The 27,069-nt window shown below is 39.6% G+C and overlaps 3 protein-coding genes across 3 annotated transcripts; 2 read left to right on the forward strand and 1 right to left on the reverse strand.

Moving 5' to 3' along the window:
• Positions 1 to 4,858: 4,858 nt before the first annotated feature.
• Positions 4,859 to 5,599, forward strand: LOC306735296 (regulator of G-protein signaling 9-binding protein; the record flags this gene model as incomplete). Its single annotated transcript, XM_079216755.1, has 1 exon — positions 4,859 to 5,599. One exon carries the CDS (start codon positions 4,859 to 4,861, stop codon positions 5,597 to 5,599), a length of 741 nt encoding a protein of 246 aa, XP_079072881.1.
• A 6,266-nt stretch (positions 5,600 to 11,865) lies between these two features.
• Positions 11,866 to 14,500, reverse strand: nudt19 (nudix (nucleoside diphosphate linked moiety X)-type motif 19; the record flags this gene model as incomplete). Its single annotated transcript, XM_079217019.1, has 3 exons — positions 11,866 to 12,086; positions 12,765 to 12,972; positions 13,703 to 14,500. 3 exons carry the CDS (start codon positions 14,498 to 14,500, stop codon positions 11,866 to 11,868), a joined length of 1,227 nt encoding a protein of 408 aa, XP_079073145.1.
• Positions 14,501 to 20,260: 5,760 nt separating this feature from the next.
• Positions 20,261 to 27,069, forward strand: slc7a9 (solute carrier family 7 member 9; the record flags this gene model as incomplete). Its single annotated transcript, XM_079217178.1, has 12 exons — positions 20,261 to 20,392; positions 21,740 to 21,887; positions 22,525 to 22,767; positions 23,198 to 23,323; positions 23,434 to 23,533; positions 24,779 to 24,823; positions 24,994 to 25,117; positions 25,357 to 25,460; positions 25,724 to 25,820; positions 26,109 to 26,258; positions 26,661 to 26,835; positions 27,008 to 27,069. 12 exons carry the CDS (start codon positions 20,261 to 20,263, stop codon positions 27,067 to 27,069), a joined length of 1,506 nt encoding a protein of 501 aa, XP_079073304.1.

Genomic DNA, 27,069 nt, shown 5'->3' on the forward strand with positions numbered 1-27,069 from the left:
TAGATGATATTTTCACCACACAGCAGCTCAGTGGTTAGCGGTTACTACTGCTTTACAGCAAGAAGGGGCAATACTTCACTGACTGAGTCCTCTCTATGAGGAGTTTCTTGTTCTCTCCTGAGTTTATGTGGGTTTACTTCGTTTTTTTTCCTCCACCAATACACCAATAGACACGTTTAGACAAATCCAATGAACCTTTTTATTAAATAACAAAACGGATACAATCATGTTCAAACAATTAGTAGAAGCAGCACATTTTGGTGACTGTGTTAGTCCAAGGTTAGTGTGGGACTTATATAGAAAGCCTATTGAATGTTAGAGGAAAGGGAAGTTGGAGCAGGAGCTTTTTACTGGGATTATCAAGACAGTTGACAGAGGTTATTCAAGAGTTTTCTAATGTGTTTGCTTGGGGCATTATTGGGGAAAACATCTTTATTTCTGTCCCCTTTTGACCATTATGTCACACAAAGTGTAGTAAGTGCAAGCAGGCTTCATTTTCTGCCTAAACCATTGATTACATATGATGGAAATGCGTGAGAGACAGATGACAGCTTCCATTAAAAGATACATTTGAGTGCATTATATATCTAATCCCTGGACCTTTAGGAACCTGTTAATCTGGATTATTGCGTTTGTAGATATTTTATAGCATCGTTTGAAAACCGCCCTGTACCAAGTTGTTTTTCTCTCCTTTGGTTTCGTTTTCATCTTAACCTCTTGATCTTCCGGGTGTTTTTCCTCATCTTTCATTTTAATTCCAGTCTCAGTATCATATACTATGATCTGCTCTGTGTCTGGGGCTCATATGTAAACAAAAACACACTTTGTCATGAAGCAAACATCACAAATCAAGGGTTTTAGCTCCTGCTATGAACACAAACACATCTGTCCCCTTTTTCAAATAGTATAACAGTGGAAGTCAAACATCAATCATAAATACTGCTATGCCACCCAATATGGACATATAAAACGTTGAACAAAAAGTTTGAAAATTTGTGTTTGGTAGATTATTTCTCTATTGTAACAATGCTTCTTGGCAATACATTGTATACCGTTCAAAAGCCTGTTTATATACCTTTCAAACTGTGCCCCATTTGTAAGGAACATGCATTTCTACGATGAGCAGCACAGCTGAGTATGTGGGTTGCGCCCATGAAAAATTTGACAAATCTTCTCTGCCAATGCCAAACAGCTGATTCTGCTGTTGCTATGGACTCTTGTTTGGTGGATTGGATGATTGAAGTCATTCGAGGAAGAAACGAGTCGTATTGGCAAATTTACAATGTATTCATTTGATAAACAGGCCACAACAGCCTGGCTGCTCCTCCTCATGCTGGTCACCAGCCTGGTGAACACTGCTGTGGGATGACATTCCAGGACAAGCAGGATCTGTCTCAAGTCAGCCAACGTGGTGGTTGTGCTGGTCACTTTAGCCCGGACAGCACGCCCAAGCTGATCAACAAGTGTTCAGCTGGTTGAGGTCAGGACTGCTTGAGGCCATTCCATTCTCTCTACTCCCAAACCCCGCAGGTCTCTGATGAACACGTTCTGTGGGGGCGAGCGCTGTCATCTTGGAGGATGGAATTAATTCCCAGACTGGAGCAATGAGATTGCTGCTGGTTGCATAATCTCATCTTGATATCTCTGCATTGAGATTTTCTCCAATGAAGCACCTTTGGGGTACCGGAAGCTCAAAACAAGAGTCAATAGCACTAGCAGAAGCTGTTTGGCATTGGCAGAGAAGATTTGGCCCATTTTTCATGGGCGCAACCCACATACTCAGTTGTGCTGATCATCTCACCAATGCATGTTCCTCACAAATGGGGCACCAATTGAAAGAGAAATGAACAGGCTTTCCAACGGTATAACATTTATAGACAAGAAGCATTGTTAGAATAGAAAAAAAATCTACCAAACACAGATTTCTGACATTTTGGTTGATGTTTATGTGCTCTTTATATCATCTAATCATTCCATCCATTTTCAGCACAACAATATAATAGTAGCCTACAATCACAATGGGGAAGATTCCCAATGGCCCGTTTGTGTGCTCGTAGCGACTAAATAATGCTAACATTTGCCAATTATTATTGATTATTCTTGAATACATGATAACATTGCTTTTGTTTTTGTTTTCCTTTGAGTTATAACCCTGCAAATACCTATCAAGTTAATAACTAACAAATAATATAAAATAGATTGAATATTAAATGTGAAATCCTATTAAACTGGAATAGCAAGAATTATTGTGCAAGATATGGTAATTTCTTTTTACAAAATGGCAGGACAATAATTAATAAAACAAATATATTTTATGAGAACAAATATTTTTCAGGATTCATCTGTCTTTTCACGAGTCTATGTAAAGCATTCATCTTTTAAAAGCATCAACATCTGGAGCTCCTCACTATCCTGTTACTCTTCCGTGTAACAGAAAACCACAGAAAGCTTCTGCACAGGAAATCCCATTGAGTTGTCCACGATGTGTTGATTCTGAGAGCAATCAGTTCCCAGCATGTGTGACTCATCCTAACAGGCCAGCTTATCAGCAATCTTATTATCGGTAAGCAGACAGACAGACACCACGGCCAATCTTACAACATAATCCTGCAATTCTTACTCTATGCTGGCTGTTCCGAGTAAAGGTGATCACTTGGACAAGATAATGAAATTCCAGGACTTGCATTGTGCATTCTTTGTAAAAAGGTTTTTAATGAGGAACTACACTACATAACATCCAAAGATCATCAATAAATTGATTTTCATTTTTTTATTTTTCAAACCCATCTTCAATAAAGTAAATACATACGAAAAGTTAGCTTCTTATTAAAGGCCACAGAACCACATTTTCACATTGTACAATTAATCCAACTGCCACTCATGAATCTTTATTTTGACAACAGCTAAATTGTAATTATAAATGCAACATGACAGACATTGCGAAGGACTGTTGACAATGTAATAGCAATAATTGAATAGTTTGAGGGAAAATTACTGGAGAAAGCTTGCCAAGAGGTGAGAGGTTGCCATGGAAACATAGTCAAAGGAAAGAAGACCTATTAGCCAAGATCTTAACAAAGCGTCTGACTGAAAATGTATCGAACATTACAAGAAATAGAGAGCAGAGGCGCATATTGCAAGATTTAATAAATAGGGAGTTATAGATGGTCATGCATATAGTGCATTACATTTGACAGAAAATGCATGACTCTTCAATGAGATATTCAAATAAAATAAATGATGAATAAATCCCCATGCCACAATAAAGCAAACAATGAGCCTCTCCCTCAGTTCCTTGGGTATCCCCTGCACTCAAGTACATTAGCTTCACACTGCAGTCAATGGATCATTAGGCTTCATCCGCCTCAATAATGCAAAAAGAGCAAACCAGGCAAACTCTGCACAGTCTTATCTGCCTCTCACCTCTCGACACAGCAGGGCCCAAGAAGGTAAACAACGCATTATCGAACCAACACTGCATGTGCACAACAACCCGCTTCCTTTCTGGCAAGTCTGTGTCTAATTGCTGTGAGTCATGCAAACAAGTATAATGATTATGGGTTGGCACTTATGCACACACCTCACACCGTTACTATCCATTTTCTACATCCCTGTAAATTAAATGTGTCTTGAGCAGGTGTGGGCTGGTTCAAACACATTTGCTCTTCTGTTGTAATAGATAGATAGATAGATAGATAGATAGATAGATAGATAGATAGATAGATAGATAGATAGATAGATAGATAGATAGATACACATTTGTATTGTCATATGCACAGATAACAGACAGTTACTCGGTACAATAAAAAACATAATTTGATAGGTCCTCCTTACACACAAAAAAATAAATTAGAATTAGGACTCAAACAAAATATTGCTATAAATGCTAATAGTATAAGAAAATATATAAATTAGGCGCACAAATATGACAACAGTATCGCACAATCAGTTTCACAGAGTGTATAAAGTACACTATGTAAAGATACATGTAAAAAGGCTGAACATCCTACAACACATACAGGGATCCCGATGACAACAGGCAGGTAGTGGCAGATAGGTTAGGACTGATTTGACATCCCAGCTGATAGACATCGAAGCTCTGCCCACATTAGGAACAGAGCAGCCAATGACTGGACGCAGTTCAAAGAGACGTCTGTGCGATCAAACCAATGGGAGCGCAGCTGCTTGGTTCCCGTGCCTGCATGGTTCTGTTGAGTGCACACATGTGATCTCAGAAGGCGCTTACTGGTATTTAATTCGTCATTTGGGTGAAGAAGCGGACAGCTGCCCACACAGTTAAACAAACCCAAACACAATGTTTGGCACCCCGTTATGGACGCTTTGAAGCATTTTTTTCTCCATCTCTCCATCTCGCGCATCATCCTCGCATATTAACGGACTTTATTTTGAGCTCCTGATGAGACGGGCTGCGCGTTCTTTCCACAGACAGCAGGGAAGCGGATGTTGGGACACCTGTAGCTGAATCTCAATCTCCTAAAAGGGGAGGTTGGATTCTTTCACATCCATTCAGCATCCACCCTGCCAGAGAGGTGCTCCATCGCTGTCTGATCTCGAGAGGGGAAGCGCAAAGGTAGCCTAAAGCCATTTACGGACGCATTAATATCTAAGCCGCCCTCTGTGCCTGCTTGCAGACAGGAAGGAGCATGGATAGAGAGGAATTTACTGTGACTAGTGCGTTGAGGGGATTTGTAGAGCTGGGGGTGTGCTCCTGTTGAAACGAAACTAAGGACCGTGGATGAAGCACCATCACTAACATCTCGCCATTTCTCGTCAAGCTTCTTTTGTTTATTATTTCATAATTTTTGTCGAATTGATATAGTTATTTGTTTAATCAGCCATGGGGAAAGATGAGTGCAAAACAATGCTGGACGCTTTAAACAAAGTGACTGCATGCTACAGGCATTTGGTCATCGCTCTGGGAAGCACGTCGGATTCGCAGAACCTGCGAGAGGAGCTGAAGAGGACCCGCAAAAAGGCCCAGGAGCTGGCCGTGGCCAACAGGACTAAACTAACCTCTTTGCTCAAAGACAAAACAATCAGCAAAGACGACCGAGTCGAGTACGAGCGCCTATGGGTGCTGTTCTCGAGCAGCATGGAGCTCCTGGAGGTGGACATGAAAAGGTCCCTGGAGATAGGGCAGGATTTCCCACTCAAGGTGCCCACGAGACACCTCATCCAGACGGGGATGACCGGCAGCACCACCACCGTAGCCGCCCGGGCCATGAGCGTGCAGAACATGAAGTACGAGGCGGACAGCAACATAGACACGGCGGACCTCCGGGACCTGCAGTCCGAGATCTCCCAGATGAGCCAGATGATGGAGGAGATGGAGATGAAGGTGCAGGTGGCGCCGTGGGCTGTCGAGGCGAAGCAGGAGGCAGGCGCCGAGCTCAAATCCAACATGAGCGTGGGGAATTCTTCCGTGGGTGTCATCTCCATCTGCGAAGATGAGCCCAAAGAGGAGGAAGGAGGAGGCAACAGGGATGCTGGCTTTGCGTCGATCTGCGCTGTGCTTGTGTTCTTTGTCATCGTTACAGTCGCTGTGGTTCTCGGATATTTGGTCATCAATATGTCCTGAGCTGTCTAACCAACAGCCCACCCTGATGGATACCCTGCGCGGCTGCCCACGAGCGCGTCACCGCGGTAATAAGAGCCAGCAGCTCCACAAGAGAGAGAAAGCGCTTTTTATTTGAGGGGCTGAAGAAAAAAATATGGACACGCGAAGTTATTCATCTTTCTCGCATTCGCGAATGTATTTGGTGGAGTCGAAGAGTTGCACTAGATATAATGTAGAACAATAGCATGGACGTCGGGCACACATTGTGGTTAAGTATTTTGAGGGGCCAAGGGGTCGTGTATTTTTGGGAGAGAAAAAAAGTCATGAAATTACGTGACAGTGTCTGGCCATCAGGATGATGCAAACAACACGTAATCCAAGTGGATTAGTGGAAAAGCTCATGCGTAAATGTAGCCTGTTAAGTATTCCTCTAGGATGTTCTGCTGCATTGGTGCTTTAAATTTATGAATTAAATCCAGCAAAGTCAGACGTGTGGAGCAGGTGACCATCAATGCATAGAAGTAAAGTCGTATGGGAAGTAATATAGAACCAGTGTTCCAGTCGGATGTGATCAAATCCGCACAGCTCCACACTCCTGTTTGCACACTCCTGTTTAATACATCATAAAATCTGTATAGCCAGATTGTTGTAAGCTTGCATTTTACTTCGTTGCATCAAATCACAATGTGCTTCATGAAAGAGCCTCGGGACCTGAGAGAAGTCCACAGTCGTTTCAACAATGCACTGTAAGCCTGTCCATGTTCCTTTTCAGGGTTTTCTTGCAAACAGTGTTGAATGTATACATTGCAACATGTGAATAGAGGGTTTGTTCATACAGACGGCTGTGTCCGATAATGTACATACATAAGTATATTTATTATAATAAAATTTTGAAACACACTCAAAAATGTGCTTGCAGTTTGAGAAATAGCCCAAGTGTCTCACAGCCCATACCAAAGCAGTTTTCTGCACACTTGCATGCATTGAACGTCCGATTTATTTTTATGTGGAGGGCTTTGGGATGTATGGAGTTTAAACTGATGACTTTAGATGAGCCCAGTTTGTAATCACTTTAAAGCTTGAGATACATAAATCGGATGTACGACATAGAGGTATTTTGCTGCTATCTTAGAACCACTATAGGTTTAAAATACTGTTCGGTTTACAAAGGATGGGAGATGAGCAGAAGCTTTAACACCTTAATGGTTTTAGTTGTAAGAGTCTTTGAAGGTATTCCTGGAATTGTAGGTGGACTAAAAGTGGATGTCTGTCAGAGCCAAAGCCCCAACGTGCTGACTGAGTAGGTACAGTTGTCCTCGGGTCAACTCAGAAATAGCTTTAAGTCAGAAGTCTCAATGCTATCGAAAAGCAACAATATAATTAATAGAACCCAACATGACTCTTGACAACATTGGCGATGATTTTATGAAATAGGAAACAAGAAAAGGAAATTATACAAAGCTCTTGAATGGATAATCATGTGTTTCCCTCACTGTATTAAGGGTTTTGGAAAGGTTGAACAAAAAAGAGGCCATTTCAGTGGGCAGATACATTTTCTCACACTCCTTCCTGTCTTCCTATCGTCTATCATGCCAATTATGTCAACTTCTTTTCACAGCTTGTGAATACATATACAAAATAAATATAAAAAATATTTAAAATTCAAGGTTCAACACTTCCTCCAAACCATTTATTTGAAACACATCTCTAGGTTCCAAAATAGTTTAATTAGATTTTTCAAAACTAGAATTGAGAGGATTTATCCACAATTAATACATTCTCCAAGTTTAGAGTAAATTATAAAGTTTTTGAAAGATTATTGTTGGGGGATTTACTGCAAATAAACACTAACTGTAAAAATGTTAGAGTGAGATTTAAAGATCAAAAGTATAAGGGATGATAACTAAGAGAAGTATGTAAATCAGTATCTGTCAGCATTTGGGCTCGATCCTCTTTTTAACAATTCCTGAAAAAGATTCTTTGACATAGCAAAACATGTGACCTCAAGATAAATACAATCGTCATCTACATTTGCTGAGAGATTAAACATCTTACTTGTCTTCATAACTTTAAAAATGCATTTGAATGAATGCTTCATTGTGAATTCAAATGAAAAGTTGCGCATCAAATGAGCTCTAAATTGACTTTAATGATCTCTTCCCCTAATCCTGAGGGGTTCCTCGATAACTACATACAATAAATATGACATACCATGGCATTTAAAGACCACTGAGCCTTAGTTGCTGGATGTGGAAGTATGCAACAATCAGAAAGGATCACATTTAATTAAAGCTAACCTCTTCTTCTGGGGAGAAGCCTGACTCCTTGCTGGAGTAATGGAATTCATTTTTTTTCTCTCGTATTAAAAGAAGAACCTGCCATGCATATTTGGACAGCAATCATTTGAGATAATACATGTTTATTCAGCAGACTAGTTAAATGCCCTGTTTGATCTCTTATTCCATCCTTGTTTGTCTCTCCCCCTCTCGAGGTTAGAGTCCTGAAGAAAAACATGAATGGCATTATTTAAAAAAAAAAAAAAACTGACATGTACGAAAACTTGACTCCCAAAAGCACTGAGGGGAGAGTATTTTTTGGCAGGACTTTGATGCATGAAAATCAGTGGCGTGCTTTGTTCACACCTAATTCACAGAAGGCTTTCTGACATCTTGTTTGTCCTTGTTGTCATCTCACAGACACACAAAGCTCTGCTAACAGTGAGTCATGAACCTCTTTGATATTCACAACAGACTTACATTGTCATCTCCAGTTCCAAATATATAAAAGTGATTAATTAAACATGGGGGAAGATAGGGAGGGGAATCAAATAGCGGAGCAGATAAAGCCTTTTGAAACACTTTCAAATGCTTCCCTCAAGTTTCAAGTAAACGACTTAACGTTTATGATAAAAGTCTGCTTTGATGTAACTTTGATAAACTTGTTTCAGGCACGCCGAAGCAAAGTCGTTGCAATCTGTTACGCAAGCTGCTTCTCAAAATAGAAACAGCATCAACGTTTTCAGAGTATTTTCATCATTAGGCGTAACAAACTGTCCTTTTACAGGAGAGTAAATGGACTTTCTCTCCATGGTTTGGTGCTGTATTATTTGAACTTGTGAATGAGGGACACTTACTAACCTCAATCCGTTGCATAGAACCAAATCAACTAAGCAGACTAGTTCACAGATCGGCGAGCTGCACACTTGGCAGAGACAGGCCACTGCATCATCACCTCATCTGGACGAAGATGGTGGGGTTTCAAAGCTGTGTGTGTTGCCATAGAAACCCTCAACAGACTCTCCAGCGCGAACAGCACAGAAGGTTGAGCAACGGTATTTCAACTCGCCCCCTTTCTGTCACCACCATCCTCCACAAACACGGCACTCTGAAGCAGAGGGAGATGTGGTGTGAGAACAGAGGAGGGCAGAGCCGACCAGGGGACAAAAACCTTAGCACCTCCCCCCACGCTGACAGATGAAATGTGTCAAAAAAGATCAAAATCAGTTAGAGCCGTGCTGACCTGGTCTAGTATGCCTCAGCAATTTAGAAGAAAATGTTCCAACCAGGTCAGAGTGACTTAAGGGAACCATTTTTGACACACCAATTATTTTTTGATGAAGAGAATCAGACAAAAATCAATAGATTGAATCACTCTATATGTGGATATTTACCTCTCTTCCTCTCTCACAGCCCACAGACCATCACATCGAAAGTGCACTTAGTGTTTATTTTCCAAAATGATTTATGGCAAATAAACTGTGTTCCATAAATATATATCCTATACAAATATTTAAATGGATTGTGCTTAAAAGAACATCACATTTTTGTCAACAAATTATTTAGAATTCTAACACTCATTCATTAAATAACATTGAGTGTTTAAAACAAAGTAAATGGAGGCCTATACCAAAAACAGAAGTCTAGTTATGAGCACTATTGAGCCAATAATGCTTGTGTATTGTGACTGCATACTGCGTAGATGCAGTCACAATATCTACACAACCATTATATATAGCTCAATAGTGCTCATAACCAGACTTCTGTCTTTTGGTATAGGCCTCCATTTACTTTTGTTCTTTATATTGCCTTTCAAGAGCAGTCATTGTGATAGTAGATATTGTCAAACACACATTACTCTCATTATTCTGCCTGTTTTATTCAGCTCACTCACTGTGAGCTCACATGTGCATCACACACCATCATAAGCACACATCTCTGAACAGCAGTGTGAGGCAGCTTCAGTAAAAAGATCTCATTAATAATGAATACATTGATCCGTTTAACAACAAATGAATTTATAAATGGCAGACACAGGGTACAATCCATTTGACAGAGATTATTTCTTATGAGTTATCAATATGCCATGAAGTACACTGCTGTGAGCAGGGAAGACACCCAAAGGAGAAAGGGTTGAAGCCCTGCAGCGTCTCCATCAGACATATGCACTCCTCCTGAGAGGGATCACCATAACTGATGACACACACACACACACACATAATTCTTAATATCTCACCACGAGTGGGCCGATGTAGGGCTAGGTGATAATTCAACATGATTTATCATCCTTTAATGGAATCATATTGTGATGAAACCCCATAATCGAGATATTGTAATACACAATTACTTCATCTAAACGATAACAGGCAAATAACCATAATTTGTCAGAAATGTGTCAGATTATTTTGCAACGTTTTTAAATAAAAGAAAGACAAATAGTCAGTACCTTTCATTTGTTGAGTATATAATTTCATATCGACTATTGATACATGAAATAACCAGAAAAGGATCTTTGAAATAAGCTACATCAGGACAGAAGATTTCAGTCATATCTCTCAGTCCTAGGCCAGTGCCGTCCCTTGTAATTTTGGGCACAATCACATGTCGGAATCATAACAAAATTGGCATATTTTTGTAATTGGCATAATTAAAAGGAAAGAGCTCTGCAGTGATCAAGCAAAACTCAGCAGTTTACCCTAAAACAAATGTAGCCTGAACCACACAAAGGTTGATGGTCCTTCTGAAGTGGCCTTCTCAATTCATGTGAATTTAGTATCCGAATAAAACCTTTGCACAATAAGTCCATTAACAATCACATCTTATTTGGCAATTATACATGTGCATGGAGCTGGAGGAGCTGGAGACATTGCCATCAGATATGATGGCAATGACTGCGGTACAACAGTCACATGGAAGAAAAAAATTAATTAGCATCATAATTAACCCTCCTTGCGAGGAGACAAAAATAATCCACACAAATGGTCCGTGCTGACCTTTGAAAGAACTGAGAGCCAATTCACTTTAACTTAACCTGATCTAAAAACTCCTCCACAGAAGAGCAATGGTCAGCTGGCAGACACAGGACAGGAGTTGATAGTACAAATACGTCTTTTGAATAAAATGTGCCATTTTTTTGTAATGTTAGCGACTGAGCGGAGATAACCGCTCTAATTAGCAATGGAATAAGAGTCAACACAGAACAACTCGACTGGTCAACTCTCACAAAGGAGGACTTCTTAGCCTACTATGCTCATACAGACAAATCTGTAAGTAATATTAATCTACCTAGAGATGAATTTTATGACAGAACAGATGACCGATGATGAAGACATCTATAGGCAATGTCGTAGGATGTATGCACAAGCAAACATTCTCTCACGCAAGTTTGGTATGTGTACAGGAGTGAATATGTCCCTGTTTAGAGCATATTGTACACCACTGCACACTTGTGGTCTAATTACAAAAAATAAAGCCTACAGAGACTTCAAGTAGCTTAAAATGACGCCATGAAAATATTACTGAAGAGACCGAGATGGTGTAGTGCTAGTACATGTTTGTGGCTGCAGGAGTTTATACTTTCCAAACAGTTTGAAGAAATCTTATGTATATATTTATCTGCCGAGGTAATGACTCTGATGAAATCATCTTGGTTTTATTAAACATAAAGTTTAGTACTGCAGCAGCTGTGGAGACATTGGTACAGCCGCCTCTTTATTAGGCATTGGTAGGTCTATTTATTTTAATTGTGCTTTTGTATGTATTTTATTCTATTTCATGTTTTGTACTATCTGGACCTTGAGTCTGAAATAAAGTTTGATTGATTGATAACAGGTTTGCCGACTGATCTTTAGCGAGCTTGTAAATGAACAATATGCCAGGAGGAAGCCAATGAATAGAACATCACATTTGTTATTGGTAACAGAACCATCAAATATTATGAAAAGCAGAAACGTGTCTCGCTTCATTGCACGTGCACAGGGGAGTTGGGGCTCATCCAACAGGGAGGGCGAGTCAAAGCCTACTTTTGGAGTCATTTGGGAAGGTCGGCGCTAAAACCGGAAGCAGATGATTGTATTTTGGAGTGATGGTGATCTGTAGAGTTATAGTATATGGATCTACTGTTACAATGCGGTGCAGTGCAGAATCTTGCTCCTGAGGATCCTCCAGCTGAGAATCTGTGCTCGTACCCACCCCATCTTCTCCTGAAGTGGCCAATAGGTAGCATCTGTCACCTGCAAAGAGTGGAGGGCCCAAGAGAAAGAAAAAAATTAAAAACCCACAAATGGTTAATCTATCATAAACATAGTCGGATCCAGTCACTAGTGCTAAACTACCTCAAACTGTTGTTTTCACGATGGCTCATTCTTAAAAAAAAAGATAACATTCTATATTTTACATTCAACAAATCCCATGAAAGACCAAAACAAACAATACACACGTCACTTTCTCAAAACGTTCTCACCCTGCTTGTAAGCAAATTCCTTTTTTTAGTTTGAGCAAACCTTACTTGACCCAAAAGTGCCTTTGTTGTTGATTATTTTCAGTAGCTGATTTGGTGTGATAGTCGGTATATATGGCATCCGGATGGAGTATGTAGGAATGACTGCATTACCCCATGATTATCATGAAATAGCATGCCACCAGTATGGCTCACTGATGTGTTTTTAATAGTTTTTTGGACAACAATGAAGCTCTTTGGTACAAATAAAAAATATCAGGCTTTCACTACACAGACAACACTTGTTAGGGGGATCAATTCATTATTGTTTTGGGTGTTTTCATGGGGTTTGTTGATTCATTCATTCATCATATTCAAAAGCAGAACTACATATAATTGACTAAATAGAACATACAGTTGGCATGCTTCACTGCTGTTTGTATGTGGGTTAGGTGAGAAGGACGATCAGCACCTGGCAGCAGTGTTGTGTAGTGTTCATCTTTTAAGTAAACAACAGGCAGCAACTGTTCGCAGCCCTCTGTGGCACGCTGCCTGGAGAAATTGTGGAGGTCGTTCAGCAAAGGTACGCGGCACATGCGGCTGAGCTCATAGACCTGTGGAGGGGCGATCCACAACTCCTGTGCCTGGTAGCTCTGGAGAACCTCTGAGGGTGTGGACCACTGAAAAACACACAGAGAGGTAGCAGTAGTACTCTTGATACAGATCCTTTTGTTTCTCTTTTTATTGTGATATTTACATACTGAATGTTTTACAGTTGAAGAGTCGACTCGTCAGTGCTCTATGGTGGACAAACATGTCATGGAGTCACCGCTTCTAAATGACCTCAAATCTGGTTTGACATTTCTGTACTGCAATGTTATTCTTCCTCACTGGCTGATAAAAAATATTCACAATTGACAAGCTGTAACTAATAGTTCAGAACTTTTCTAGAAGAAAAAGGACTTAACTGAAGGATCAATGATCAGATTCATTTTCTGTTGATTGATTTATCAATTAATTGTTTAAACTCTAATTGTTACATCATTGATTTTAGCTTAAATTAACAAAATAATTGTATATTTACACATTATAATAAATCACCTCTGGCCAGATCCTCCCTCAATTGAATCACCAATAAGCCTAGCACCGCTTTCACTGTATATACTTCCAAATCACTGCATTTTCTTAATTATTTAATTTTCTTAAATTAATGTTTTGTTCTGCTATTTTATTGTATATATTGAGTATTTCCCATACTTAATATTTGTATGTTTACTATGTAATGTGCTTGCTGCTGACACAAACAAATTCCCCCTGGGGATGAATAATCTATCAATCTATCCATCCCTCCCTGTAAAACTATTTGGTCAACAGTTGATGTAAATGTGTTGTGTTACATTTATGAATCACCTTAAAGCACACGATTTCCTTTTCATCTTGAAGTGCATGTGGGATCTCCTGCAGGCAGCAGATGAAAAAGGCTGTGTCAAACCTTTTCACACCGTATCGGCCTGCGGGAGTCAGCCAGTTGCCCCACTCGTGTAAAGCCCAGATGTTGGGCAACACCTCCAACTCTCTGCACATCTTGATGAAGTTAGAGGGGTTCTGATTTACCAGATCCCTCCACTTGTCGAGTTCACGACTGCACAGGTCGTTTACGTTGTAGTGCAGTGGGCCATCTCGATCAGGGGTCCACCTGCCATCTAAACTTTTTAACAAGCTTTTCTCCTCCAGTTTAGATACAGACAGGAGCACGCCGGACTCCTCAAACGTCTCCCTCAAGGCGCAGATTCGCAAAGCGACCTCTCCCGGGATAGGGGAGCCCAGTTTCAGGCGGTCTGTGGCGAACAACGGAGGTCTAGTCTGCACCGGCTGGGTGACACTTCTCAAACCAAAATTAGGGGAATTGCTGAAAGATTTGAAAATGTCCAGCCATTCACTCGAAAAGTCTGAAGAGTGCACCATGCCGCCGGGAAACACATACGCGCTGGGCATGAATGTACTTTTACTGCTTCGCTTAAGCAGTAAAACATCGTAGTCAAAGCAGGACTTGCGCGGCAGGTGTGACCGTCCATTGCTGCTGTCCAGCAGTGAACCTGCAGCAGCTGCCAGCGGTGTCCTTGACGATAAACTGTCCGCACCGAGCTTGTGACCTGCGGCTAAAATAAGAGTGGCCGCCTCCTTCCAGTGCTTCAACGTGGTGTTCATCCTAAAGCCAACAGTGCTGTCTTAGTTAGAAAGTTGTTCCCGGTTACTGCCACTTTACTTGAGATTAAACCACGGTTACTTCCGTATGACGGAAGCCTCGAAGGCTGCGCATGCGTGTGAAGGAGGCCCGCTACATTCCTTGGCAAGAGCCGCCCTGCGTAGCATTCCAGCGCTATGATTGGCAAGGCGTTGTTCAGGTCTACCTAAGCCTGACCAATAGGCGCTTTATTATTATTTTTAATTTTTAATTTTACAGTAATACAATATAGCCTTTTGTATGGACAAGGTATTTTTTTAATAGGCGTTATTATTTCACCACTTTACAATGTTTTTTTAAATTCATGATTTAAATAATAAGATACGTGTTGGAGACATATTTTGTTTTGATTACAAATCATGTAATATAATGCATTTGTGTGATCTAAAGACATTCCCTTGCCATATAAATGGATGTTATATTCATATTCGAAATAATGCTTTTATGAGGGGAATTATTTATCTTAATCTGATGAGGATCAAGAACAAGGAACAGGCCACCACAATAAGATACGATTTTAGCGAGGACATTTGCAGGATTACAGCAGCATAGTGGATAGTGCAAACGAACAAACAAGATACATAGCAACACAAGTATAATAAAAATGTAATCACACAGTAAAGGTATAATAAATAAGTAAAACATGTTTATAAAAATAAATAAATAACTGAAATATGATATCGTGATTCTGACTGAATCTGAGTTTACAGATTACATGCTCTTTTTTTTTTTACTTCAGTAAGTACTGCAGATGCCCTGACAAAGTCCATACTGTTTCATGTACTTAGCATTTATTTGGACATACTATCTAATTAGGACATAGTCAATCTTTTTCTGGCATAAAACATTTTATGGAAGTAATGATATTGCAACGTGCAGACAGTGGTCGTCCTGCAACCACAAGGTAGCTGGTTCGATCCCCAGTCTCCCCATAGCTTGCATGTTGGAGTGTCCCTGAGCAAGACACTGAAACCTAAAATGCTCCCCAGGCGCTTCAGGGGCAGCCCACTGCTCCTCAAAATACTAAGGATGGGTCAAAATGCAGAGAATAGATTTCCCCACTATGGGACTAATAAGGGATTCTTCTATTCTACAAACTATTTTCCAATTTTTAGGGAATATTTTCTTTCTGTTAGTCGATATGCAGCACTGAACATACATACATATCTGCTACAACGGCCCAAAAGCCTGAATTGTTGCAGATTCCTAGACCCAGTGAACGTGTCTGGAACTTCTTTTGATTACCATGAGCAGGAAAGACTTCTGTCTGCAGCAGTTGTTCAAAAAAGTGCCTCAACAGCTGCAGCCACCAGAGTAGGTTAGTTATATAAATCAATAGCAGATTACACAGTAAAAACTCCAGATTGTTGTAACCTAGCTATTCGTACACGTTCTGCATATTTTTTTTGAGTGTCATCTTTGAGATTAAGTGCCTAATTATAGCGATTGAACCCAAATCAGTAACCTTTGTTTACTTTAACAGTATAATAAATATTGTGAATAACTTATTTTTGTTTATCACTGAGACAATATCATACTCACACGGCATATATATCAATGGCCGAATTATTGAAGGTATTTCTACCTTTGATTATTAATGTTAAGAAGTTTAACATAAAGCATGCCGCAAAAAACATGAAATGCTATAGAAAACAATCCACAGAACTGTAAATTTTTGTGTACATCTTTCTTCTTTTTGTCCAACTAAATGGACTAAAAGTTCTTCTCACCTAGCTCAAACCTTTCTCATTTCAAAGCCTTTAAGACCAAACATGACAAAACATGTGAACCAGATGACTGATTCACATTGCCATCCTTGGAGCTACTGAAGATAAAATTCAAGAAATTCAACTGTGAGAATTTAAGTGACACTTCTACCATTACTTCTGTGCTCAGGTTGGCCTGTTAAGTGGCATCTGTCTGATTGTGGGGACGATGATTGGCTCGGGCATCTTCATCTCTCCTAAGGCTGTTCTGCTTTACTCTGGAGCTGTTGGACCCTGCCTTCTCATCTGGGCTGCGTGTGGTGTGTTAGCCACACTGGGTGAGAACGGCATCCAAACCAATATCACTTTACAGTAATCAGAATACAAGATGTCTGTCTCTCTACTTTGATTTCTGCCTTTGTATATAAACTGGCTCAGAGATTCACAGAGCAATTTACGTAATACCTTACACAGAAAGCATGCTAACAAAAAGCTTTATAACGTAATACACATTTATTTTTGTAATCTTTGAGATCAGTGCTGTAAGATAAAGCTCTTGTCTTGTCGTCTCATTGGATAATTAACTTGAGTAATCACTATTACAATGAAACGGTCTTGAGCCTTTATGAATCGGATATCATCTACAAATTTGGCTCATTTACAGTATTTTGTTTCTAAAATCCATTATTATATTTCCTTTTAATTCCTTTCTTTCATTTTCCATTCAAACTAATAACTAAGTGTGAAATTGGTTGGAGAATATTTCACATACATTATTATATTTAGGAACCTTTGGTGTTATAGGCTTTGAGGGTGGGCGGAGAGTTTGTTTAAATGTTTCTTGGTGAGAGAAAGTTCTGAATTTTCCTTACATTTTCTACCAAAAGCAATTATAAAAGTCCTCTATGAGTGTGTGTCACATCTCTACTCTTCTCTCTGTCTTTGTTAATGTATATTTGTGTGTGGTACACAGGAGGACTGTGCTATGTTGAGCTTGGCACCCTCCCGGCCTACCTTTACTCCTGGACCACTGTCATGGTGCTGAAGCCGTCTGCATTCGCCATCATCACTGAGCTTTGCAGAATATGTCGCCACTCCTTTCTACTCCGGCTGTACTCCTCCTCTTGTTGTTATCAAGTGTCTGTCAGCAGCAGCTATATGTAGGTCTCCCTTTGATCTAGTAAATTAAAAGCAGTATATATATATATATATATATATATATATATATATATATATATATATATATACACATATACATGTATATTTATAGGTATTATAGGTGATTATACTGCCTAAGAGTGGTCACAAAATTACTAATGCAGGTCAATCAATGATACACTGTATGTTCAGTACAGTTTGCAATTCTCTTCTCTGGGGACTCGGAGAAATAGGAGCCAACGTAGTTTACTGATGGCTTAGACTAGATATGCAATAATATCTAATTCTGTACATTATTTCAACAAATTATTATTTCATTTTATTTTATAAAATTGTTCAAATCTGTGTCAAAGGGGAAGGGACATTTCTGAGATAATTAATGTATATAAATAATATCTCTTCTCTCATAGATGCCATTCATTTCACTGGTACTGTATTTTCTTGAATTTCTTCTTCTCAGTTTTGATCGTCTCCGTCAACTGTTTGAGTGTCAAACTGGCGAACTACATCCAAAACTTCTTCACTCTCGTCAAATTTTTCATCATCCTTGTCATAGTTGTAGCTGGCATGGTAATGCTGGCACGAGGTTGTCAGGCCTGGTCTAAAAGGAGGACCCAGATGCAGGGGATATCCATACAGGCGCACTTTATTGTTTCCTTTGATCCAAACAACTTTCTCACTAAACCTTCAAACATAAAGCGCTCCCGAAGGAGGGGAAAAAAACAGAACAAAACTACTTACGCACAAAAACTCTTGGTGAAAATCTAACTAGGGCTGTGGCCATGGGCTTTGGTGCATGGACCAGGACAAACACTTTGGCACAGGACAGAGGGAAGACACAGACTATAAGCACATGAGGGTAATGGGGAACAGGTGGAACCACTCAGGGATCAGGGGAGACAATCAGACCGGTGACACATGAGGAAGAGCAAGTGACCTGAAACGAGAGGGGAGTCAGGCTTCAAAATAAAACAGAAAGTTACGAGACAAAAACCCAAGACAAGACAACCCATGACAGAGGTGGGCCTAATGTTCAGTGTCTTTAATATAAAACTCCTCATTACATTTCTTTAGTGAAACATCAAATAAAAGCAATTAATCTGTCTGTATTGCTGTATATTTGTGTCCAGGAAACACTGAGAATCTTTCGAATACATTTGATGGCACGTCATTGTCTATTGGAGGAATTGGACTTGCTTTTTATAATGGGCTTTGGGCTTATCTTTCTTCTTTTTGTCCAACTAAATGGACTTAAAGTTCTTCTCACCTAGCTTAAACCTTTCTCATTTCAATGGCTTTAACACTCTGCAACAAAAAGCTGGAGTTTACACACACAAGCCAAATCAATGAAGCAGATGTTTTCAACACAATTGATGCTGAGGTGGAGACACATTCATAATACAATCTGATAATACACTGAAAAAAGGTCTGCTCTGGAAATAAACAGAAAGGAATGTGTTCCAGCGTAAAATGCAGTTTGTCTGACAGAGAGAGACTTTGAAGAGAGGAGAAGGAGATGCAGAGTAGAAAGGGAATGTAACACACACATACACAAATGTGCATGCACACACATGCAGGGGTGTCATGTATCCTTATCAAAGAGGCATTGTGAAGGAAGTCAGGCTAGGCAAGCTCCAAGAGGAGGACGTGTTTCAGAGTTTTCTGTTGAAAATCGAAACAGTCCTAAAAGTGTCTACAGAGCAACCTCTGCTGCTCTGTCTTTACCCACCTCCCTTTCGTCCAGGGCTATCTAGGATGTCCAATAAGATCTGGGAACCTCCCACTGGAGGAGTGTGCTCGGTCACAGGGAGCCCCAGGTTTTCACTTGTGTCAGACATTCCTGCTCTCCTTCATTTAACTTGGCCTAGTATTATTTGTGGGTTCACTGTACCTGGGCTTACACATTTGAGGTTCATGGAGCATCACTGAGGCGTTTTTCATCACATGTAAGTGTAAACATGTGTTAACACATGTATTGATTTATTTATAATAATGTATCAAGTGTGTTAACAAAGCCATTTTCAAATTCAAAGATTCTCATTACATTCAAGATCAACTTTCTGTCTTTAACTATATGTATTGAACACAACAAAGTTGTCATGTGTATTAAACATTAACACAACCATTTTAAGTGAAACATTAACCTGTTGACTGTGTGGTTTTTACCATCTCACTATGTTTGATGTCTGACTCGCAATTGTATCTATCTATCAATATTTCTATTTATGTATGTACGTATGTATGTATGTATGTATGTATGTATGTATGTATGTATCTATCTATCTATCTATCTATCTATCTATCTATCTATCTATCTATCTATCTATGTAATAGACTCATAATACTTGAACTGAACTTGTGTTTGGATTTACAATTTCTGCACTAATGGTTTATACAAGGTGCATGGCTTCTTGGAATTTATGATGGTCCTTTTACAGCAAAGTGAAAATCCACCCTAAACAGATAAATGTAGCGGCTTTTTACCCGCCGTCCCTTTTATGAGCTGTTCCAAACAGTTAATGCTGTATGATATAACTTTAGTGTTACTAGATTAGGATCAGAACCACTGTGCCACGGTCACTTATATATAATCTAGAAACCAAAAGAAACACTGTGCAAAGCCAAACGTCTTTTACAAATCAGTAACATCACTGGATTAGCAGTGTAAATACACAGGTTTCGGTGTATTTTCAGCGCTTGTGTGAGCCTCATTGTAGAGGAGAGGGATTTTATACCACTGGTAGGAGACACAGTGTTTCCCTGTAAATCTTATCAAAGATTAGATTAGAAAACCTTACTCTCCAACACACACTGGTGCAACGTGTGATGTAAAAGGTGTACATGGATTTGTGTCTTCTCATGCACCAGCAGACTGAAATGGATGAAGGCAGCATCAGGAGGAGGAAGGAGTCGCAAAACGGCTCCAGTTGTGGCAAAACGTCTCTCACGAAAGACAAGAAGCCTGAGAAAGCTACTGTGCTTCAAAAAGATGTGAGTGTGTTAGCCTTTATGTGTGTGTGCGTGCATGTGTGCATGTGTGCGTGTGTGCGCGTATGCGCGTGTGTGTGTATGTGTGTGAGAACAAGTCTCATTAGATGTTCACACAGAAGGATCTCACCATCTGTACTTTTTCTTCTAACGGGGGCTGGGACTGAGTACCAGGGAGTACCACAACAACTGTCTTTTCATATTAACTCCACAGTGATCCTCTCAGTAGTGTCCAGGCCTCATAAGCTCCCCAAATCGAATAGAGGAGGACTTAAAGGATACATTTCACAGGATAAATTAGAAGTATTATGATAAGTTGATATTTAGCACCACCTACTTTCCCCTCACTCTAACTAAGAAGTGTGTAGGATGACATATTTAGTTTACATAGTTGAGATGAGAAAATAGGCTATCATAATAAAATCCACGAGATATGTTTGTGCATCCTAAATTTCCAGTGGATGTGTATTCCAAAATTCATAGAAAGCCATTCAGAAGTTGAGACCTTTCTATTAAAAATCAAAAGTGTCAGTCTAGTGGCCCTAGACTAGAGGAAAAGTCAGGGGATCACCAAAGCCAGGAGGCTTCTTCTTCTTCTGGGGGCCGTGAGAAATACTCCACTCAAGACCAAACATGTGAACCAGATGACTGATTCACATTGCCATCCTTGGAGCTACTCCGCTAGCATGGCTAAAAAGTGAACCATGTGTCAGTTATGAACTTAAATAGAAAGTAGTTGAAGATAGTGAACAATGTAAAAGCATAAGAATACTAACATATACAACTTTAAGATACGATTGGCTCTTTAAGCATGTATTGCTGCAGTGTTTGCAACATTGTTCACATATCCAGTAGGAACAGTACATGTCCAGCATGCACTCCTCTTTTAGCTTTGGTTGGCCCTCACCTAATGAAGTAGAAAGTCACAGTGGATGACTTTGTATGGGGAGATGCCTGGCTAACTGGTAGTTTAGATTAGGTGTACAGTGTTTCCCTCCTCATATCTAACTGATTCTGTCCGGTAAACTGGACACACTGAGACTGACCCTATTTGATATCTCCTTATCTCCACATTTGTGTTCAAATAAACCATACTAAAGTAAGGACAACTTGGACTTTCATTCTTTTATCCATCAAAGGAAGGATTGGTCTGAACTTTTCCTCATCGTGAATAAAAAACTTTATCCCAACATCCATCCCAGAATCTTTTATTGTCATCGCACAGCATAGAGCATGTAAAGAGTAAAGTTTTCTTTTGACCCTTTCTGGCTGAATTCTACTGAAGATAAAATTCAAGAAATTCAACTGTGAGAATTTAAGTGACACTTGTACCATTACTTCTGTGCTCAGGTTGGCCTGTTCAGTGGCATCTGTCTGATTGTGGGGACGATGATTGGCTCGGGCATCTTCATCTCTCCCAAGGCTGTTCTGCTTTACTCTGGAGCTGTTGGACCCTGCCTTCTCATCTGGGCTGCGTGTGGTGTGTTAGCCACACTGGGTGAGAACGGCATCCAAACCAATATCACTTTACAGTAATCAGAATACAAGATGTCTGTCTCTCTACTTTGATTTCTGCCTTTGTATATAAACTGGCTCAGAGATTCACAGAGCAATTTACGTAATACCTTACACAGAAAGCATGCTAACAAGAAGCTTTATAACGTAATAAACATTTATTTTTGTAATCTTTGAGATCAGTGCTGTAAGATAAAGCTCTTGTCTTGTCGTCTCATTGGATAATTAACTTGAGTAATCACTATTACAATGAAACGGTCTTGAGCCTTTATGAATCGGATATCATCTACAAATTTGGCTCATTTACAGTATTTTGTTTCTAAAATCCATTATTATATTTCCTTTTAATTCCTTTCTTTCATTTTCCATTCAAACTAATAACTAAGTGTGAAATTGGTTGGAGAATATTTCACATACATTATTACATTTAGGAACCTTTGGTGTTATAGGCTTTGAGGGTGGGCGGAGAGTTTGTTTAAATGTTTCTTGGTGAGAGAAAGTTCTGAATTTTCCTTACATTTTCTACCAAAAGCAATTATAAAAGTCCTCTATGAGTGTGTGTCACATCTCTACTCTTCTCTCTGTCTTTGTTAATGTATATTTGTGTGTGTGGTACACAGGAGCACTGTGCTATGCTGAGCTTGGCACCACAATCACCAAATCAGGGGGAGAGTATTCGTATCTGACGGAGGCTTTTGGCCCCCTCCCGGCCTACCTTTACTCCTGGACCACTGTCATGGTGCTGAAGCCGTCTGCATTCGCCATCATCACACTGAGCTTTGCAGAATATGCCGCCACTCCTTTCTACTCCGGCTGTGCTCCTCCTCTTGTTGTTACCAAGTGTCTGTCAGCAGCAGCTATATGTAGGTCTCCCTTTAATCTAGTAAATTAAAAGCAGTATATATATATATATATATATATATATATATACATGTATATTTATAGGTATTATAGGTGATTATACTGCCTAAGAGTGGTCACAAAATTACTAATGCAGGTCAATCAATGATACACTGTATGTTCAGTACAGTTTGCAATTCTCTTCTCTGGGGACTCGGAGAAATAGGAGCCAACGTAGTTTACTGATGGCTTAGACTAGATATGCAATAATATCTAATTCTGTACATTATTTCAACAAATTATTATTTCATTTTATTTTATAAAATTGTTCAAATCTGTGTCAAAGGGGAAGGGACATTTCTGAGATAATTAATGTATATAAATAATATCTCTTCTCTCATAGATGCCATTCATTTCACTGGTACTGTATTTTCTTGAATTTCTTCTTCTCAGTTTTGATCGTCTCCGTCAACTGTTTGAGTGTCAAACTGGCGAACTACATCCAAAACTTCTTCACTCTCGCCAAACTTTTCATCATCCTTGTCATAGTTGTAGCTGGCATGGTAATGCTGGCAAGAGGTGGGCCTAATATTCAGTGTCTTTAATATAAAACTCTGCATTACATTTCTTTAGTGAAACGTCAAATAATAACAATTAATCTGTCTGTATTGTTGTATATTTGTGTCCAGGAAACACTGAGAATCTTTCGAATACATTTGACGGCACGTCATCGTCTATTGGAGGAATTGGACTTGCTTTTTATAATGGGCTTTGGGCTTATGATGGATGGTAACAGTTATAGTTCACTTCACTTTGCCCTTTCACAAGATGTATGGGATTGACCACACTCCTATCTAAAGCAGTACATTGAAGTGTACTTTCTCAACAAATGCGATGAGCCTTTTCCTGCTATACTGGCTCTATATTAAGAGCACTGCTGACCCTTCTCAACCTTTCAGCTATTCTCGACCCTCATGCCCTTTCTCCAAATGTGGGATTTCAACCCTTGGACAACGTTATTGTTATAGGAATAGGACATGTTCCACATAGTGCAGTTAACCTAAGTTAACCAAGTTAGGGATGTCATCAACTAATAGAAAATCTCTCCAGCATGGTCAACAGGTATGTATGCTATATCCACTCGGCAATGAGATACCATGTTATTGGGTTGCAGAAACACGGGAGTGCAGTGGGGCCCAGTGAGTGGCAGCAACTTCCCCAGCTGTTCCCTCAGGTCTTTTGCCTATCAGGTTCAGTACTCGCAGGGGTGGTTTATGTGCACCATTGCTAAAACACCATTCCTTGAATCAGCCATTGGCCATGGTCTTCCCACCTTTGATTGTACTTAAAGGGTGCATTGGTTGAACAGATTTCTAATAGTTTCTGTCTTTGGACAGTAAAAGAGGCCTGTGTTTGTGTAGAGAGGTGTTAGTGCACTACAGAGTGGCCGCAGGTTAATTTTGGTTAGATTCTCCTCTTATGAGTGAATTTCCTCTGCCTGTGTGTGTACTTTAGCATTGGAGTTGCACAATTCTTGTGTCTCTTGCTGTGACCACCGAGTGAGGTTCCTTTATAATGTGTAAGGTCCATTTGGGACATGTGCATTCTCCATTTCCGTCACTTTCTCTGAGGGATCCTGGAAGAGTTGGCCTCATGTGACCAGCACATTTTAATTTTGATGCTGTCATGTTGGGATCACAGCAGGGGTGAAGGCTATAACCCTTTGTACCAATAAGGCCAATTAGAGGGCAAAGCCTGTGAGAAATACCACATAAAATACCAAAATAACTTGTCACTGACATTGAAGGAACAGGCAGTGAACCCTTACATATCACTGCAGGGAAAAACTAGGCCTGTCTGGTTGGCTGAACAAGTCCATGCAAATTTCAGTGCGGTGCTTTGCAGAGGAGAATGATCAAGCTTTTAGATTATTGAGAAGACAAATGCCTATGATTAAACAACTATAGTTGTTTGTATTTTATATTATATGCCATTATGCTAACTTTAAAGATAACTCCTTCCTTGTTTTCTTAGGAATCAACTGAATTTTATTACGGAAGAGCTGAAAGACCCATCCAGGTAAGACAAACTAAAACTTTTTTAAGAGGTACTTATACTCTGCTCAGTTGTTTTTAAGAGGTACCTATACAAGTGAAATCTGGACAGTTGTTTTATTGCAATATGTAATGGTCATTATAAAAAGTCAAAGCAACGTGTCTGACATGGTAGGCTGCACTCCCTTTTCGCAGGAACTTGCCGCTGGCCATCCTCATTGGGATCCCTTTGGTATCTGTCTGCTACGTATTTGTGAACGTTGCTTACTTCACTGTTATGACCGCCACTGAACTGCTGTTGTCTCCAGCTGTTGCCCTGGTAAGAAGCAAAGAAGGTTGCCATAGTTTTAGAAAAGTTCAGTCATGGAGTTTGAGAATTAGTCAGTAATGGTAATAATGACTGCCTACATTAGCCATGTTATCTCTTCACTTATATTTGCAGGATATGTGCTCATTTAGTTTATTCCATATGATGCTAGATCAAACCTCAGTAATAGCTCAGTATTAATTTACACTACTCCCTTGCATTTTCTGAAGGATTTGTTTGTGCCTCCTTAGACTTTTGGAGACAGAGTCCTGTACCCACTGTCTTGGATTGTTCCTCTCTTTGTTGTATTCTCTACATTCGGCTCTGCCAATGGAAGCTGCTTCACAGCTGGCAGGTAAAAGAGATAACTGCCACATTATTTCTGAAATACAGGAGTAAAAGAATATATTTTCCTCTGTCTGCATGTGTAAAATGTGTTGTGCATATTTGTATGTATGAAAAAGAAAATAAACAGTGTTTGAAAATGGAAAGAGACAATACGGATGTACGCTAGAGGTGGAAAGACTGACAGACAAGAGGAAAGAAAAGAAATAGAACAAAAAAAGTACAGTACAAGAAGAACTCAACAGCACAAAACATATTTCTTTTTTTTCACAGACTGGCCTATGTAGCTGGCAGAGAGGGTCACATGATTAAAATATTATCCTATATTAGCCTGAAGCGCTACTCTCCAGCCCCTGCGCTTATATTCAATGTGAGTTCTACATACTTAATCTCCTTCAATATTTTTACATTTTGTCTGATATGATCGTCTGGCTTTTTTAATGTATCAATTATTATGCATGGTCTTTCCCCTTATGTTTACAGTTTGTTACAATTTAAAGCTCCTCCAAAACCACTTTTTTGGATAACACAAATTGTGAATGTATAACACAAAACAGTGGAATCAATATTACAATATATCACTTCAATTCAGATACATTATTGATTCACTGTGTTGTTTCTTTTCCAGTTAACAATACATTTTTCGGTCTGTTTTTAGGGTATTTTGGCTATTTTCTACATTATCCCAGCAGACATCAACACCCTCATTAACTACTTCAGCTTTGCTCAATGGGTGTTTTACGGTCTGACAGCACTGGCTCTCATCGTCATGCGTTTCACCAGGAAGGAGCTCCATCGACCAGTAAAGGTGAGGCTTGCTGTCTGTTTGGACGAAGCTCTTCTTTTATAGTGTACTTTACTTTTATAGTTTAACAGGTTCATGCATTCTGGTGCTTTGTTAATTCGGAGCTGCAATCTATCTTTACACACAATCAAGTCTGATCTAGATTGTTTCCACAGTTCTTAATAGAAACCCAAATATAGTCTTAATTCTTTTGAAAGTTTAAAATGGGCTTTTGCAAATACTGTCTTATTTTGTCTCACCCCTACACAGTTGCAATTATCTTATTGGTTTTAATAATCATTTGTCAACCAAGTTGATTGTTGACTCTCAATAGGCATTATTAGTTTCCAGTTGCAGAAATAGTGTGAGTGTCCATTTGAAGCTGTATTTTGTTTTGAGGGTGTGTGATTGTGTGATTACTCAAAGGTGCCGATTGTCATACCAGGCCTAATAGTCCTGGTGTCCTGCTACTTAGTCCTGGCTCCCATCATTGATAAGCCAGCCCTGGAGTACCTTTACTGTACTATCTTCATCTTTAGTGGACTTCTCCTCTACTACCCTTTTGTCCACCGGAAGGTCAACTGGGCACGCAAACTGATGAGTAAGTTTACTCTCAAATTTGAAGTTTTTTAAATATGTTTATTTGTTCTTGACCATCAGTATATAATACAATTGGAAATATTGTGCTCAAAGGTATAGAAAAGTAACACATTTAATACAGGGTTGTATTGTGCTGATGTTATGGAGATGTCATGACCTCCATTCCCCCGTAGGGCCCATCACCATGCATCTCCAGCTGCTGATGGAAGTAGTTCCTCCTGAGAAAACCGAATAA

The sequence above is a fragment of the Taurulus bubalis genome (assembly GCF_910589615.1).
Source record: "Taurulus bubalis genome assembly, chromosome: 4".
Lineage (NCBI taxonomy): Eukaryota > Metazoa > Chordata > Actinopteri > Perciformes > Cottidae > Taurulus > Taurulus bubalis.